The sequence below is a fragment of the Engraulis encrasicolus genome, chromosome 8, assembly GCF_034702125.1.
Source record: "Engraulis encrasicolus isolate BLACKSEA-1 chromosome 8, IST_EnEncr_1.0, whole genome shotgun sequence".
Lineage (NCBI taxonomy): Eukaryota > Metazoa > Chordata > Actinopteri > Clupeiformes > Engraulidae > Engraulis > Engraulis encrasicolus.
Window position 1 is genome coordinate 40,172,976 of NC_085864.1, and position 15,402 is coordinate 40,188,377.

Genomic DNA, 15,402 nt, shown 5'->3' on the forward strand with positions numbered 1-15,402 from the left:
AAGTTATTTTTTGGTTGTTCTATGCCTCCTGAACAATTTCCCTTGCAATGATCATTGCAATGCAATGATTCCCTTGCCCATTGGCTTGATTCCAACCAAACCCCTCATATTGCATTTCTGAATTGAAATTCCAACAGTGCCAACATGACAATATCTTGACACAGAAAGCCAAATCAACCCATCATTAGCTTCAGAAAGAATAAAATGAAGGTTTTTGAGCGACCATCTCACTTTCCTGATCTCAACATCATTGAGCCACTCAGGGGAAACCTCAAATGTGAGGTTCCAGCAAGACACCCAAAGGTATTATAGGAAACAACCATTCTGCCAGGAAGAATGTGCTGTTTTGTCATCTGAGAACATTAAGAGCCTTATTCACAACTACCACAAACAATTTAGTGCGGTCCTTGATGTTAAACAGGGCCATATTCAGCATCAGAAACTAGGGTAAGTAAACTTTTGAACAGGGTCATCTGTCACTAGCAATGAGTGAAAAAAAAAGGTTTTGTGTAATCCGTCATATTTCGTGAGAAATCGCAGAGAAAGCGTATATTCTGCTGGGGTATGTAAACATATGAGCACCACTGAATATAGATATATATATAGATAGGCCTAGATAATATCGGATTTTATGACATTTTTATCATTTAATCCACATCAAAGGCACTCTATGGGAATACTGAACAATTAATTATCCATAAATTATATACCATTTGAAAGTGTGTTTTCTCTACTTTAATATGAAAGTAACTTGTAATTGACACTTTTCATTTCTTTTCAAGCTATTTGACATTATTTAAAATATGACGAAAATGTCCATTTTCCCTCAGAATTCTTTGTAGAATTCCGGCCTATTCAAAAAAAATTCTGGTAGCTAGAGGGTCAAGGTAGTTAAAATAAAATGTCAGTTCTTTTTTGAAAATAACAAAGGATGGTTTTCTTCCTCTCATTTGCATTTGTGTATGGTACTTTCCCATAAACAAATTTAAGATAAAGACATGGTTCACAGAGATCCTCTCTCCTGCATAAGAAAACGAACCATATTCTTCACTATCATTGTAATATTACAATGTTTCCACATTAAGCTATGTTGCTGATTGTGTGCTGCAAGTTGCTTTGTATAGGCCTACTCAAAAAAAAAACTGCAAATAAGTAATTATACATTTCTTACATTGAAAATCAGTCTTTTTTCCTTATTAACTGCAAACCCTTAGGATTGAGCAATGAGCGTTGTAAAAATGGTTGTTCTTCCTCGACCTCTTCCCAACCGGGTCAAGCCAGGTCGAAAAAAGTGACGTGTGGACTTTGGAATAACAGGGGAAGAGTGTTGTCCAGCCTAGTAGACGGAATCTGCTGTGTGGCAGTAGGACCCACCGTGGAGGTTTAAGGCAAGTACACTACTTGTGGATCAACGTAACCAAGGAAAATGCATTTCACAATTTGAGGCAACTGTTGGACTCGGTGTAACAAATCGCCGTTTTGTGCGTGCTATGCTAATTTGCAGGCTATGCCACACATGGTGGCACGTAAACAAACAGAATCCCGGGTGTGGCCAAGAATCCTGTGAAACTGAAGTTATTTTTGCATAGACTACAGTCTCATTGCGCTAACTATGTTGTGCTGAAAATACGTAGGCCTAAAGTGATAGACTACTCAGTGTTGTGTGATACTTCTTCACATTTTCTCAGGTAGGCCTAGTCATGTCAGCGTCTGCACTGCGCGCACAAGTGTCCCAATGGGGTCGGGGTTGCTCGAGGACCTATGGCTGGACAAGTTACCAGTCGCTACATAGTTCTACTACCTGCCGCGCCGCTTCCAAAGAGCACGTGAAAGTTCTGGTGCTCGGGGGTGGAAGCGGGGGAATCACAATGAGCGCCCGCATGAAACGGAAAGTTGGGGCTGAAAATGTTGCCGTGGTGGAACCAAGTGAGGTATGTAACCTGAGGCATGCTCCCTTGTGAAAAACTACAACAGGCTGGAAGAGACAAACACATTTTTTTCTTGCATAACAGCAGTTGTTTTTTTCTATGAGATTAGGCTTACATCTCAGGTGCAGTAATTGTGTAGCCTGCTCTACAGCTTTTTTTTTTAAATCCGTCTAAAACACAGGCCTATGGTACCAATTTGTAGAATAAGTGAATTTTATCATGCATAGTCACTATTATTTTATTATTATTTATTATTTATTGTTTTTTATAAGGGTTGTCCTACCAGTTGCAGAATTTGGTCTCTGTTGTGTCATCTTCTGGTTTTCCCAAAATGAATAAATTTGGACATACACGTTTGAAGCATTGGTTAATGGGAGTCTTTTTTGTAATGGTTTTAGATGCATTACTACCAACCAATATGGACTCTGGTTGGAGCAGGCGCTAAGACTGTGGAGTCTTCTGGGCGTCCCACTGCCAGCGTAATGCCCTCTGGAGTGAGGTGGATCAAATCCAAAGTGTCTGAAGTTAGCCCCGACACCAACTCTGTTCGCACCGACTGTGGGAAAGAGGTACGGCTCCCAACAACATATTTTGGCTGGCAGTTTCATGTTGACTATTTATTCCACTGTGTCTGAATTTCCTGATAACCTGTTGTGGTAACTTTTTTATAATTAATAAGACTTTATTGGGCTATAGATAACCACCTGCCATCTGACTCGTGTAAGTTTACCATTTACCAATTAATACCCAAGTATTTATATTATTGTTATCACTATTACATACTTAGTTATTATTTAGTTAATTGGACCCAATCAGCCATAAGCATACATTACCCATCTTTGTGCAGGAGAACAGGAAAGGAACCAGAAGCCAGGAAATCACAGGAGAAGACGAATGCCATTGCCATCAAGAAAGTTACATTTATTGATACATTGCAAGTGAGAGAGCATAGTAACTACGTTATTACAGTTACCCATAGCATAACCCAAGTTCCTAACCATGGTGGCCAAATGCCCCATGTGCCCCAATAGCATAGCATAGTGACCTGCTAGCACCAGGGCAAAAGGCCCCAGTGTGCCAGCAAGCACCCTATCCCCAAGGCTCCCTCTTGAGCTGCATCTGAGAACAGTATTTAAACCCCACAAGTGTATTACATCTTACAAACATGGTCAAAGCATCAGTGCAGCAAGAACAAGAATACATCAGTCAAATAAGGAAATGGTCACTCCAGAGTGTTACCTTCCCTGTGGCCAGTGGGCCTGAGCTACTCGGCCAGTGGGTGAGTGACCCGACACCTTGGCTAATTTTACGACAGGGCAGCTGTCTTCTGGACTCAGCTAGAGCCCAGAAATACACAGAAGCACATTGAAGCGTAAGACATCTCTAAAATGAAGATATTCTACATGTAAAGATATTATGTTAATTTCCAATAAATAATTGTAAATATTAATGAAGAAAAGTTGTCTCAAAACTTCGACACTGTAGCCAACTAAACAGGATAAGACTGGCAGTGCACACCCTTCTGGTGATGTAAATAGAATGCAGTGAAACCAGATAAGAAATGGCAATGTCATTGTTTGGTCTGTGGTATCTGCACTGGTTAATGTATGTATGATGAGGTGTGCTAATATAATGGCTGTTTCTTAAAGGGACAGTTTGGTCAATTTCAACATGCAGTTGTAATGCTCACACTACCCTGGACTTGTCAGTGCCTGAGATTTTTTCCGAGATCCTGGTCATTGTAATGGGGGCAGCTCTTTGTTTACATTTCAAAAAAACATTTTTATTTATTCCCAAAAACATCCAAAAGGTTATAAAACATCAGCAGACAACTAGCAAATAGCAGTACCTTTTGGGAAAATATTTGGAGTTGGCCTATGTTTCATTTTTTAAAAATGTAAACAAACGCTGCCCCCATTAGAATTGCTCATATCTCGGAAAGGGCTGAGCCGAAAAATGTGGCATCACCAGGTACTGACAAGTCAAGGGTAGCGTGAGCAATACAACTGCATGTTGAAATTTACCAAACTGTCCCTTTAACCGTTGCAGATAACGTACGAGTATCTCATTGTGGCACTGGGACTTCAGCTTCACTATGAGAGGGTAATGCCACAAGACACTCCAAGCATTCACTAAAGAGAAACATGTTACCTGATGACAGAATATTGGTATTATACCATCATTCAATTCACTGAATTATAACATTGTAATTGAAATATAATGGCATGATGATGTATATTAGGCTATATGATATAGACATGCATATGAAGGATACTGCTTACGGTAATTGCTTAAAGAGCCCCAAATTCAAGCATTGATACCGTTTTAACCCATACGACATGGACCCCGTTATAAATAAGCCGTTACAAGGCAATGACCAAGTTGTAATGTATTACTAAAGGCCCTGTTTACTGTCATAGGGGTGTAGTACTATGGTAGTAAAGATTTTTCAGTGACTTGCAGTGCTCCACTGGTGGAAAGACATTGATGCTGAGATTAAATAGTCATGATACAGTATATTTCAGCACTGAGTTATTGTTGATGTACTTAATGAATTTTTCACTTTAAATACAAATGACTTGTTTTGATGTGTGGAGAGTGAGTTGTCTTGGCCTTATTGTCAGATTAAAGGTCTGCCAGAGGGGCTTGATCATCCCAAGATCGGCTCCAACTATTCACGGAAGACAGTGCAGAAAACCTGGAAGGCCCTTCAGGACTTCAAAGAAGGAAACGCCGTCTTCTCCTTCCCCAATTCACCAGTCAAGTGTCCCGGGGCACCTCAGAAGATCATGTACCTGACAGACGCGTACCTCAGAAAGGTTGTATGCTCTACTTGTTGCATACCGTACATACATCAGAATGGTTGCATTCACTATTTGTGAATACATACAGTAGGCTATCTGAGAAGGTTTTGTTCCTACTACCATTTGAGGAGGATAACATAGGGCATAATGAACACCTGACAGTGTTGTAAACACTGAAACGTGGCTTACCAAAACTGTAAACACTGCAACATGACTAACTAAAATGTATATGTAACTGTATCACGACGGCACAGAGGTATCGTTAGGCCCTGGCTATGCTTGCTGCAGGATACGTGTGCATGAGCACAAATGCATTGCCATGCCATGTAGTTTATGCCAGTTCTGTGTGCGGCTGCACACCTGACACAAAGTACACAGGTGTATTGACACAACTTTGAGAGGTGATCCTCCGAAGATCTATGTTGAGGGCACACACTGGTGGAAAATATTAATGAGAGCCCCATTGGCCATCTACCCCTACATGATACCTCCACTATCGTGCATAGTGCGCTGACAGTTCTTGTGCAAGTGTGTGCACTCATTCACACGGCTTCATGCGTCATTTATCTCATACAGAAAGCGCAGCAAAGGAGAAAGACTGTTGGACACGATGAGCAACTTCTCATTGTGTGAGTGACAATTTATTCCACTGTGCCCGTTTTCAGACGGGGAAGAGGTCCAGTGCCACCATCACATACAACACATCTTTACCGGTTCTGTTTGGCGTCAAGAAATATGCCGACGCGCTGTGGGAGATCTGCAAGGCCCGAGACCTGAACGTAAACCTCCGTCACAACCTCGTAGAAGTGCGGCCTGACAAGCAGGAGGCAGTGTTTGAGCACCTGGACAAACCTGGAGAGACAAAAGTTTTTCAGGTCTGTGCAGTATGACCCTATACAAATTATGTCCACATTGTTTTTGTAATACAATAGTACATAGTTTTTGTGTAGAAAAACTATTGCTTTGCCAGCGCACCCACGCAGAGGCACACATTAGGCCGGCCGCACATTGGCTCCGACAGCACTACGGAGCATTTTCGCTTCCAACATAATTCGGATAGCCGACAAAATAGAACTTGTCTCTAATTGCCATCCGACATCTGCAAATGTCCGCGGACATCGGCGCCAGTGTGCAGGGTTCTATTGAAAACAATGGAATCGAACTTTTGCGTAGCAGTGTTCAGCACTTTGTCGGAGCCGGTGTGCGGAAGCCCTTACGCACAACGTCGACCCTCCATGCAACGCGGCACCGGGGCGGGGCGGTTAACCGGCAGAGAAGATGTTAACCGGTTAACATCCCTAATTGCCACTATCGAAAACTGTCACTACCACAGCTTTTGACTGTTGGAGAGCTGTGGTAAATATGACGTGTGTGTGTGTGTGTGTGTGTTTCTCTGTACATGTGTGTATATACTGTGCCTGTGTATTTAGTATGAGATGCTACACGTCACTCCCCCAATGGGCCCTCTTGATGTGATGAAAGGGTCCCCCCTGGCTGACGGGGCCGGCTGGCTCAACCTCAACAAGGAGACCCTGCAGCATCAACTTTACCCCAACGTCTTTGGCATTGGAGACTGCACCAACCTGCCCACGCCAAAGACCGCCGCCGCAGTGGGTGAGTGAGTTCACATTGTACTCAGGTGTCTAAATTAACACCAGCCAACTGGCCAAATGCTGGTGAAATTTCAGTTTGGCTGATAGAAGAGACCATCTTACTAGCCCTGTTGTCCCATTACTTAGTGTTTGACTAGTAAGATTAACATACTAGCTATTTCGGCAAGTGATGGAAAAAGTGAATTTAGAGCAGCTGATTGTACACATTGTTGGCATGACTGTTTCCCCCCCAAAACCAAAACATGATATAATTACTCATTGTTGGCATGGGAAAAAAACACTATCTGCATGATTTTTCAAAATTATTCTAGTCTAAAATTAAAAACTGGTGTCTGGTGACTAATTCAACTCTATTCTACGTAACACGTGCTGGAAGAGCATGTGACAACTTTGAAGATAAGCTCTGGTGAAGGCCGAATGCTTTAAAGCTGTTAGGTCTGTTTTGCAGCTGCACAGTCTGCTGTTCTGGACAGAACGATCAGCAGAGTGATGGAGAAAAGCCAGCCCGATAAAAAGGTTGGACATGTTTCATGGATATGCTATTTTTTCCCTTGTTCAGCATGGTTCCACTTTAAGCCACAGGGGGGCAGTATATCTAGATATTTGACTATTTGTTATGTTATGGACATACAGATATGTTTTTTTTCAATTTGCTTATACTTTGTGTGATTTGAGCATAATGTCCACATTCACAATGGCCATGATAATACATCAAATTCTCAATGTTGAAAGTAACAACTTCCTACTTTGTCACATGTCACTCTGCTGTGTTGGCAGTATAACGGCTACACGTCGTGCCCTTTGGTCACCAGCTACAACACGGTCATCCTGGCCGAGTTTGACTACAACCTCCAGCCCCAGGAGACCTTCCCCCTGGACCAGGGCAAGGAGCGGAGGGTCATGTACCACATGAAGGCTGACTTCATGCCACATCTCTACTGGCACGGCATGCTCAGGTGAGGCCTGCTCCACAGAGGACGATGCAATTACAGCTCCTTTTGAAAATATTAGAATATCGTGGAATAATATTACTTATTTCCATCAAAAAATGTTGCATTTTCTTAGATTATAGAATTATTTCACTCTTGATTACTGTGTACTCAGATTACCATACCACGTTTGGTGTTTTGGTGGTGTGGGCATTCTGACTCACCAGACCAGTCGAGCTTTAAATAACACCAGGTTTGGTAATAGAAGTGAATGGCCATTGGCATCGACACAGTATATATACGTTTTTGAAAGGCTGATTTCATGTTTTTTTTTTCTGTGCTGGAATCCTGAGTTCTGTACAAATAAACAAATAAATACTTGAAATAGGGACAACACATCTATAATCGCCAAAAGTTTTTTTTTTTTGATGGAATAAAGGGAAAAGGGAAAATACACTTTTCCGTGCTATTCAATTTCTTTGGAAAGGAGCTGTAGTAGACCATATCTCAGAAAGACAAATGAAACTGCTCTGTAATTGTGGGGGGTGGTTACGAAGTTGGTCTTGGAATTGGGAGATAGCAGGACTGAGCCCCATATCATCCGTAGCTGTTCCCTTGATACAAGCGACCAACTTCAAATTGCTTCAGGGACTGTAAAAGAACCTTACTGAAATACTAAAAATACATACATTAATATGTTTCACAAGTGATTATGATGTCATTGCTTATGATTAACAAATGAAGAGTATTTATTAGTAGAGATGCACCGGATCCGGCAGGATCTTAAGCAGTGGATCCGGTATCCGGCATGTTACCTAAAAATCAGGGTCTGGTGCATCTCTAGCCTAGGCTTTTCAGTCAGTCTTTCACAACCCCAATCACTGCATGGAGTGAAAGCCCTTTGGAAGCGATCGTTGCAGGCTGTGTGGCAATAAGCCAATGAGTCTAAAAAATAGTTTGAGCCAACGTAATAAAAAAGGCCCACGTGTGCGAGTAGACTATATGTTTCAACCCTTTTGTAGGATCCGGTATCCTTTTCCGGATCTGGAAGGATCTTAAGCAGTGAATGCGGTATGCGGCAGGATCCTAAAAATCAGGATCCGGTGCATCTCTATTTATTAGTGCCACATCACCTGTCTGTACCTTTCCTCTCTCCTGTTGCAGGGGCCTGTGGGGAGGACCGGCACCGTACCGCTCCGTCATGCACTTGGGGATGAAGTAGAGTCCCATGGGCCACAAGACACCAATATTTAATATTGATATATTTTAGGAGTCTAACAGCTGGAGGAACCAAGTGCATAACAACTACTACTGTAGTTTATTGGACACTCAGGTGAATATATATATTTTTTGTATTAAAGGGGTATGCCACTATTTTGGGGCTTAATACAGTTAAAATCGTTTGCCAGGGTTTATAAAGGTGATTAAGTTTCTTATTTTTCATGTAAGCCGTTGTCTTGCTTTAAGACAAGTTAAAGGAGGGAGCCTTTAATGAAGAGAAATACTTTCCAAAACACATTTTTTTTAAATACTGTATTTAAAGGTTTCTTTATTGGTTGCACTTTTGTTTTCCGACACTGACCATGCTCTGCTACCTCAGGATGATGGATGAGTGCATAAGTAAATGGCTGAAAGGAATCAAACAATCAACGATTAAATAAAAGAATAAAGGTGATGGGATGTGCTTCAATTATATTTTTTCACCTATCTGTGACATTTTCTAAGCACACCATAACACTGGTAATTCCCACCCTCCAATCCAGTCTTGGATGTGTGGATGAGGTGGGCCACATAAAAGATCTGCACAGACAGAATCACTCAGGCACGTACAGTACTGTAGGCCTACTTCAATGGGGGTGATCTAGGATTTATAGAGCAATAAACAAAAGCAATCCAAGAGATGGCAACCTGCTTCCCTTGCCAATGGCTGATCCATGTGAGGTTGTCTGTTTGGCAAACGCGCAGACAAACAGACAGGGCTGTTGCAAAACCTGCCCCAGCCCCCGCCAGGATATTATATACTTTACTGTACTCTAAAATGTACTATATGATAATGGCCACAAGTTTTAACACTATGGAGGAGGGCACAAGACCAGTGGAAAAATGGTTTGCCATGTTGAGAGGGCTATGAATTTATTTTTCCAGCAGAGAGCGCTATCAGCAAGGAACTGGGAAGGAACTGAGCATTTCAAATGAAGTGTGCCGTCTGTATGTGTGTGCTTAAGTCCATGTTGCTATGATGACATAAAAACACTGTACATGTAGGGAAATATAGATTAAAACCGGAAAACACAATACTCGATGGTTGTGGATAATTGGTCTACATACACAACAAAGTAAACACAAAAGTCAACCATCAATGTTTGTTAGTTTATTTATAAGCCTGGACAGCAATGGGGCAGGCGGTATGAAAACCTGACAAACACATTTGAAAGGGGTAACGCACAGTTGTAGCCATATTATAGTCATGGAGAAAATAGGGCAGGCTGCCCACAGTGAGCAGGAAGGTGTTGAGTAGTGAGGGACAGCTGGACTTGCAGAGGAAGAAGTAGATGAGAGGGTTCCACTAGGGCAGCGCTGTTCAACTAAAAATCCCTTTGGCCCATTGAATAACATGAATTGAATGTTAAATGGATTTGTAAGGGCCAAGCAGTGAAGCTGGCAAAGGCCCTTATAGTGTTAGTAGCCAACTCCTTAGTAAGTCTATGGCAGCCCATAGAACCATATGGTCAAAAATGCTGAAAATTGGCACACAGGTTCTACACCCACTCAGCATTACCCACAAGAATTTATAGGTCCCCAACCCCAACCCTCTAGCGCCACCAGCAGGCTAAAGTTGCAGGTACATTTCTGCTTGTTCAATTTTCAAAACCTTGGTATCCCTGGAATCCTTGGGCAGAGACGAATCCAACATTTTCGGCCCGGGTGTTTTTCTGCCATTTTGGATTTTGTGAAAATAAATAAAATCACAATTTTAAGCTCAATTTTTTTTTTCAATTCCTGTAAGTTGGTACACATGCTATTTGGACCAAGTGGAACAAAAGATATTGAGTGGATTTTGCGCAAATGTTTTCGCTTGGCCGTGACAGCCAATCAAAAACGGCCTGAAAGTCGCCAAACAGGAAGTGGGGTCATATCTTGGGAACCCCTTGTCAGAATCTTCTGAAAATTCTCACACATGTACTTGTCTATCTCATTACCTACCACACTGAATTACAGGTCTCTTGTTTAAACTCTCTAGCGCCACCAACAGGTCAAAGTTTTAGCTACATTTTTGCCTGTAACTTTTGAACCGTATGCTCAATTTGAAATCTGGTGGTACCGTCGGAATCCAACAAATTGAGTTAAATCGAAATCAATTGAAGTCAACACATTCTTCACAGTCTGAAGTACTAATAAAAAAATTGTAGGCCCTCACCTCGAACCCTCTAGCGCCACCGGCAGAGCTGGCCATTAGGGGGTACTGTAGTTAGCAAAAGGGGTCACGCATCAAATTTGGAGGTACATTTCTGCTTGTGTAAATTCACTGTGCGTGCCTCTAGCCGTCTGCCTGGTCGGCTCTCTCTGTCGCCGTGGCGACTTGCGGGTTTTCTGCTTGGCCCTGAATTGCTGCTTGCAGCTATAATTTGTGTTGTTTTAGTTTATGTGCAGCAGTGGTTCTACCCATTTGGGGACCCTGGGTTAAATCATTTTTTTCTTGTATTTTACTGTAGTGGGGCTGAGAGGGTATATTTTTGGTGGGGTCTTATGCAATATACTCTGCCTATTGGTAAATCTAGCTGTGTTTATGTGCCAGCCAAAACAGCCTTTTTTTCTATTCAGCCACTGTGGTACTGTTGTTGAATAGCACTGCACTAGGGCATCATGCGGGAAAATGATACTATTGCTGAAATGGAGGGAGACTGTTGTTGAGAGCTAGAGGCTAAAGTCAAACCCCATGTTTCTGACTAAGCATGTGGAGGAGGAGAGTGAGTAAAGCGTTCTAACTTTTTCATCTAGTTCAAAATCCTTCAAAAAGCCTCGAACTCTTTTGTTTGTTTCCCCAAACAATCTTGTTTTTTTTTGTTTCAAATGTCACATGACACACCATGGCGTGGAAGACATTTATGTCACATGATGTAATGCCATTATGGCATTAGTATTCTAATAGATCTCAGAGTTTCTCAGTCAGTCAATATGACTGTTTTCGTTAATTAAAATGGATGCTCACAGAGAGACGACATGGGGGCTTGTTTCGCTCATTTGCTTGGTCGCCACGGAGACAGGATGGTGTAATGTCTTGCTGTTGTACGTGTAATGTCCTGGATTAGTTTGAGCTTTTTCCCCCCTGGACGCTTAACATTTTACACTCTTTGATATGACATAGTTGGGTTTTTACGGCACTCAACCGGGCCCATTCAGCGCAGAACCTCCAATAAAACTGGGGTTGTTTCCAGCTGTAAACAGAACATTTGGCTCAGTGGATTAAAGAGCACAGAAACCAGTCTGGGTCTTACTCTTTCACATGATGCGCCATGCTCAACCGTGTTTGGTCAGGGTTTTGTTGCGATTCCTCAAGCGTGACTCGTGTAAGGTTTTTAATGACCCTGAGTTGCAATTACCTTCATGGGTTGAGATATTTAATGTAAACAAACAGGCACACTAAACAGAAAGCCATCCGAAAGAAAACACACTAGTAGTTCTACTAGTGCAGTGGTTCCCAACCTTTTTTGAACAAACGCCCCCTTGGCCTCATCACAAGCCTGCCAACACCCCCTTGACCTCATAATAAACCTGACAATGCCCCCATTAGTATTAAAAAATTAAACAGACCAATGGCCCCCAATGGCAAATAAGCACCGCCCCCTCTTAGCTGTGTCCTTCCCAACGCCCCCCTAGAGCCCCCCAACGCCCCCTGGGGGGCTGTCCCGCCCTTGTTGAGAAACACTATACTCGTCTCAAACTCCACTCCCTTGCCACACACACTCCACACACACGGGCCTAATCTGCAAGTTGGACCGTCCCAAATTGTAGTCAGTATCTCTCTTTAGACGATGGCAGGCAAAGAGAGGTGATGTGGTTTTTACAGCTGACCTGGTTCACACTTTACCCTCCTCAGAAGACAGCTAAAGGACATTAAGCATGCACTGCACAGAGAAGGGAATTTCATTTTGAACACAGAGCTGCTCTATTCAAGACCAACAGCCTGTGAATCTACCAGCCCTCCCACATATACAGTACTGGAGAGAACCACTACTGTAGACTAAGTTTCAACACTCGACTAGGGAAAACATGATGTAAACCTTATGGTACATCACCACATCAGAAACGTTAGACATATTATTGTGTTGGAAACCCACAAAGAGAGTTGAATGGAGCACACAAAGGCAGTTCCATTGGACGGCTGACTTTGCTTTGAGTGCTTAGACATCACATCAATTAATTCACGAGGTTGGGGGTACGGCTCCCCTGTAAAAAGTGATATTATTTATGAGGTCTCCACGTGTAGTTTCTCAGACCAATAGTAGCGGGGGGCGCTGCTGATCTGAAACACAGCTACACATGAGATGGCAGAGTAAATACACACAGTCATGGATGGGGCAGAACGAACACACACATAGGCTACTACATACACAGGCAGACACTCAATGTCCCTTCCCATGAAGTTACAGCTCCCTTGGGAACAGAAACACTCCCTTGGCAAAATGAGCTGAAAGAATCAAGAAAAAAATTAATGATGATTTTATGTGGGGTTTTTTCACTGTGTTTCGTATGTTCAAAATCATTTTTTTCCATAACCATGGGAAGATGTAGTTTAGTTACAATGTTTAGTTGAGCCAGGGCAGAGTGTGGAGAGGTGTCCAGTACAGCCCCCTTGTGCCAAATGACTAAGTATGAAGAACTGTAGTTATATGGTGTATGTAATCACAGGTGCTACCATGACAGTTTTTCAACGTTTTTATATTTTTTTTCATATTTTTTTTAATAAAAAAGTGTTTACAGGCCACCTCTTATGAATGAATGGCTTTAGGAGCCCAGACACACTCCAGTGTCCAATGTCTGAGACTGACCACATCCTGCTCAACACTGAGGTCCATGACTAGTAACACAGCCCCGGAGACCTAACAGTAATGTCTAAGTATAGACGTGTGAGGTATACATCGCCATAGAAATCTTGACCTCACGGTTTTACATTTGAAAGGGCTGAAAGGCCAAGTTATGATTTACAGTAAGTTAAGATCTTTATGGGATGTATAAATTTCACACATATGCAGGGTTTACAAAAGAGGATGGAAACTCGGATTTAGCTACAGTGCTAGCACATTGTATTTCAGAAATCTGTGCCAATAGGCAGGCTCTCTTGCTAAATGTTTTTTCTCAATAAAGAAGTGCTTTCAATATTGAAGACGTACTTTCGATATGGAAGAATTCTAACCAAATTTCTTGAGAAATCTCTGACATCACAAGATTGGACAGAGTACAGTAAAATGGAAATGTAAGAAATGCGGAGATCAATAACATTTGGCAAATAAAGAAGCAAATTAATTCTATTGTTGTGGTTATTTGAACTGAACTGAACACCACAGTACTGTATCTCTTCCATCTCCGTCAGCAGAGAATGCAGGCAGCGGTTAAGGCCTGGCTTCCTCTGACACAGGGCTGCAACCAGAGCTCATATTTCCTGTTCGTTGAGCTGACTTACAGCTCTGAAGTGGAAACCAAAAAACACCACATTTATTCTGCTCCACCATTTTACCATGCCACATGCTGGAGTCATATTTTTGCATCATTCAAAGTCTTTACATGCTGCAAATTGCCATTAAACTAGATATTGGATTCTGCTACTCAATTTATGCAGATAGATGGGAGAACTATCACATTTCAATTCCTGTGAAAATTCGTATTTACGCCTTGGGGGTTTAGTGTTGTGAATAACTATCTCTATCACGTATTTGGAGTTCCTCAGTAACACTCAGGGGAGACTGATGTTTGGTGTTAATTGTTCTGCAACTGCTCAAAAGATTAGTAGAAACAAATGTTACCATTGCAAACACACTACAAGGACATCAGTGCCGGATTAAGATGTCCCAGGGCCCCTAGGCTACAGGCTGCGGTAGGCCCCGCTGCAGGAAAAAAAAAAAACATGAATGACAAAATAACGTAAACATTGTGATAATTCCAAGCTACGACTTTATGTAGAGGTGTATTAAGAGATCATTTTTTTCAATACTGCATCTGCAATTCAGCAAAATTATTCAGAGTGCCCGCTGGTGGGGGCCCCTAGGCTGCAACTATATCTAGCCTGTGCGTTAATCCGGTCTTGGAGGAGGTCTTCATCAGTGTCTCTGAGTGGACGTTTATATTGGCTCTGCAATGCAGCTATGTGGAACATGCACCTCATGGCCCTGTTCAGCACCTCTGCAGTGGTTGCCAGGTGCAGACACATATAAACTGTACCACACAGACACTTATGTTTCTCTTGTCTGTGCTCCAGGCATAACAGTAACACCCTCCCTTCGCCCCCCCCCCCCACTCCACAACTTAGCACCTTCAGAAACCTTTAAAAACAGCAGAGAGGGATTGACTGAAGGGAGAAATGTGTTTCCATCTTAGCACGTTCTTTAAAAAAATCAAAAAGACTAAAGATGAGACAAAGTTTGTCTGGAATCAACTCCTGACCAGTTTTTTTCCCCAATGGTTTTGCAGTCATTGGATTGATAGGATAGATAAAGAATAGAAAAAGCAGCTGGTCAGTTCACTTCAAACTTGCTTGCTACCATTAGATGACTAACTATTTATTTGCATTATTTAATGTTGAACACTGTATTATTTACATACTATAAACCACATTATATCATTAATTCAATTCGTACATGGTGGATAAAACTCATCTGATCATTTCTGTCTTGGCTAAAGACAAAAGAAAGAATTTAAATCATTGCAGGTTTGACTTCACTTTCTAGACACACGTGTACAGAGTCAGACAAAACATTACCTGTGTTTTCCACCTTCAGCCTCCAGACTTCACCCCTGTTTCTCAAGGTCAAGAAGCCTGAGGCCTTTATGACGCATATTTTGTTGTAATGGTGTCTGGGGAGCTATGCCCTCTTCTCTGTGTTGCAGACCAGCCTCTCATCTGCTTCTCATG

At 42.1% G+C, this 15,402-nt stretch overlaps 1 protein-coding gene and 1 long non-coding RNA gene across 2 annotated transcripts; one reads left to right on the forward strand and one right to left on the reverse strand.

The window, feature by feature from the left end:
• Positions 1 to 1,269: 1,269 nt before the first annotated feature.
• LOC134454603 (sulfide:quinone oxidoreductase, mitochondrial-like) lies at positions 1,270 to 8,949 on the forward strand. Its single transcript, XM_063205676.1, has 10 exons — positions 1,270 to 1,388; positions 1,693 to 1,931; positions 2,327 to 2,497; positions 3,978 to 4,031; positions 4,553 to 4,747; positions 5,398 to 5,607; positions 6,163 to 6,346; positions 6,794 to 6,861; positions 7,123 to 7,301; positions 8,439 to 8,949. Exons 2-10 carry the CDS (start codon positions 1,701 to 1,703, stop codon positions 8,494 to 8,496), a joined length of 1,350 nt encoding a protein of 449 aa, XP_063061746.1. The 5' UTR covers positions 1,270 to 1,388; positions 1,693 to 1,700; the 3' UTR covers positions 8,497 to 8,949.
• On the reverse strand, positions 8,546 to 9,496 carry LOC134454604 (uncharacterized). The gene is made up of 2 exons (XR_010035870.1): positions 8,870 to 9,496; positions 8,546 to 8,602 (listed from the first exon to the last, which is right to left on the reverse strand). It is a non-coding gene; the product is annotated as an uncharacterized LOC134454604 (long non-coding RNA).
• Between the last annotated feature and the right edge of the window lie 5,906 nt (positions 9,497 to 15,402).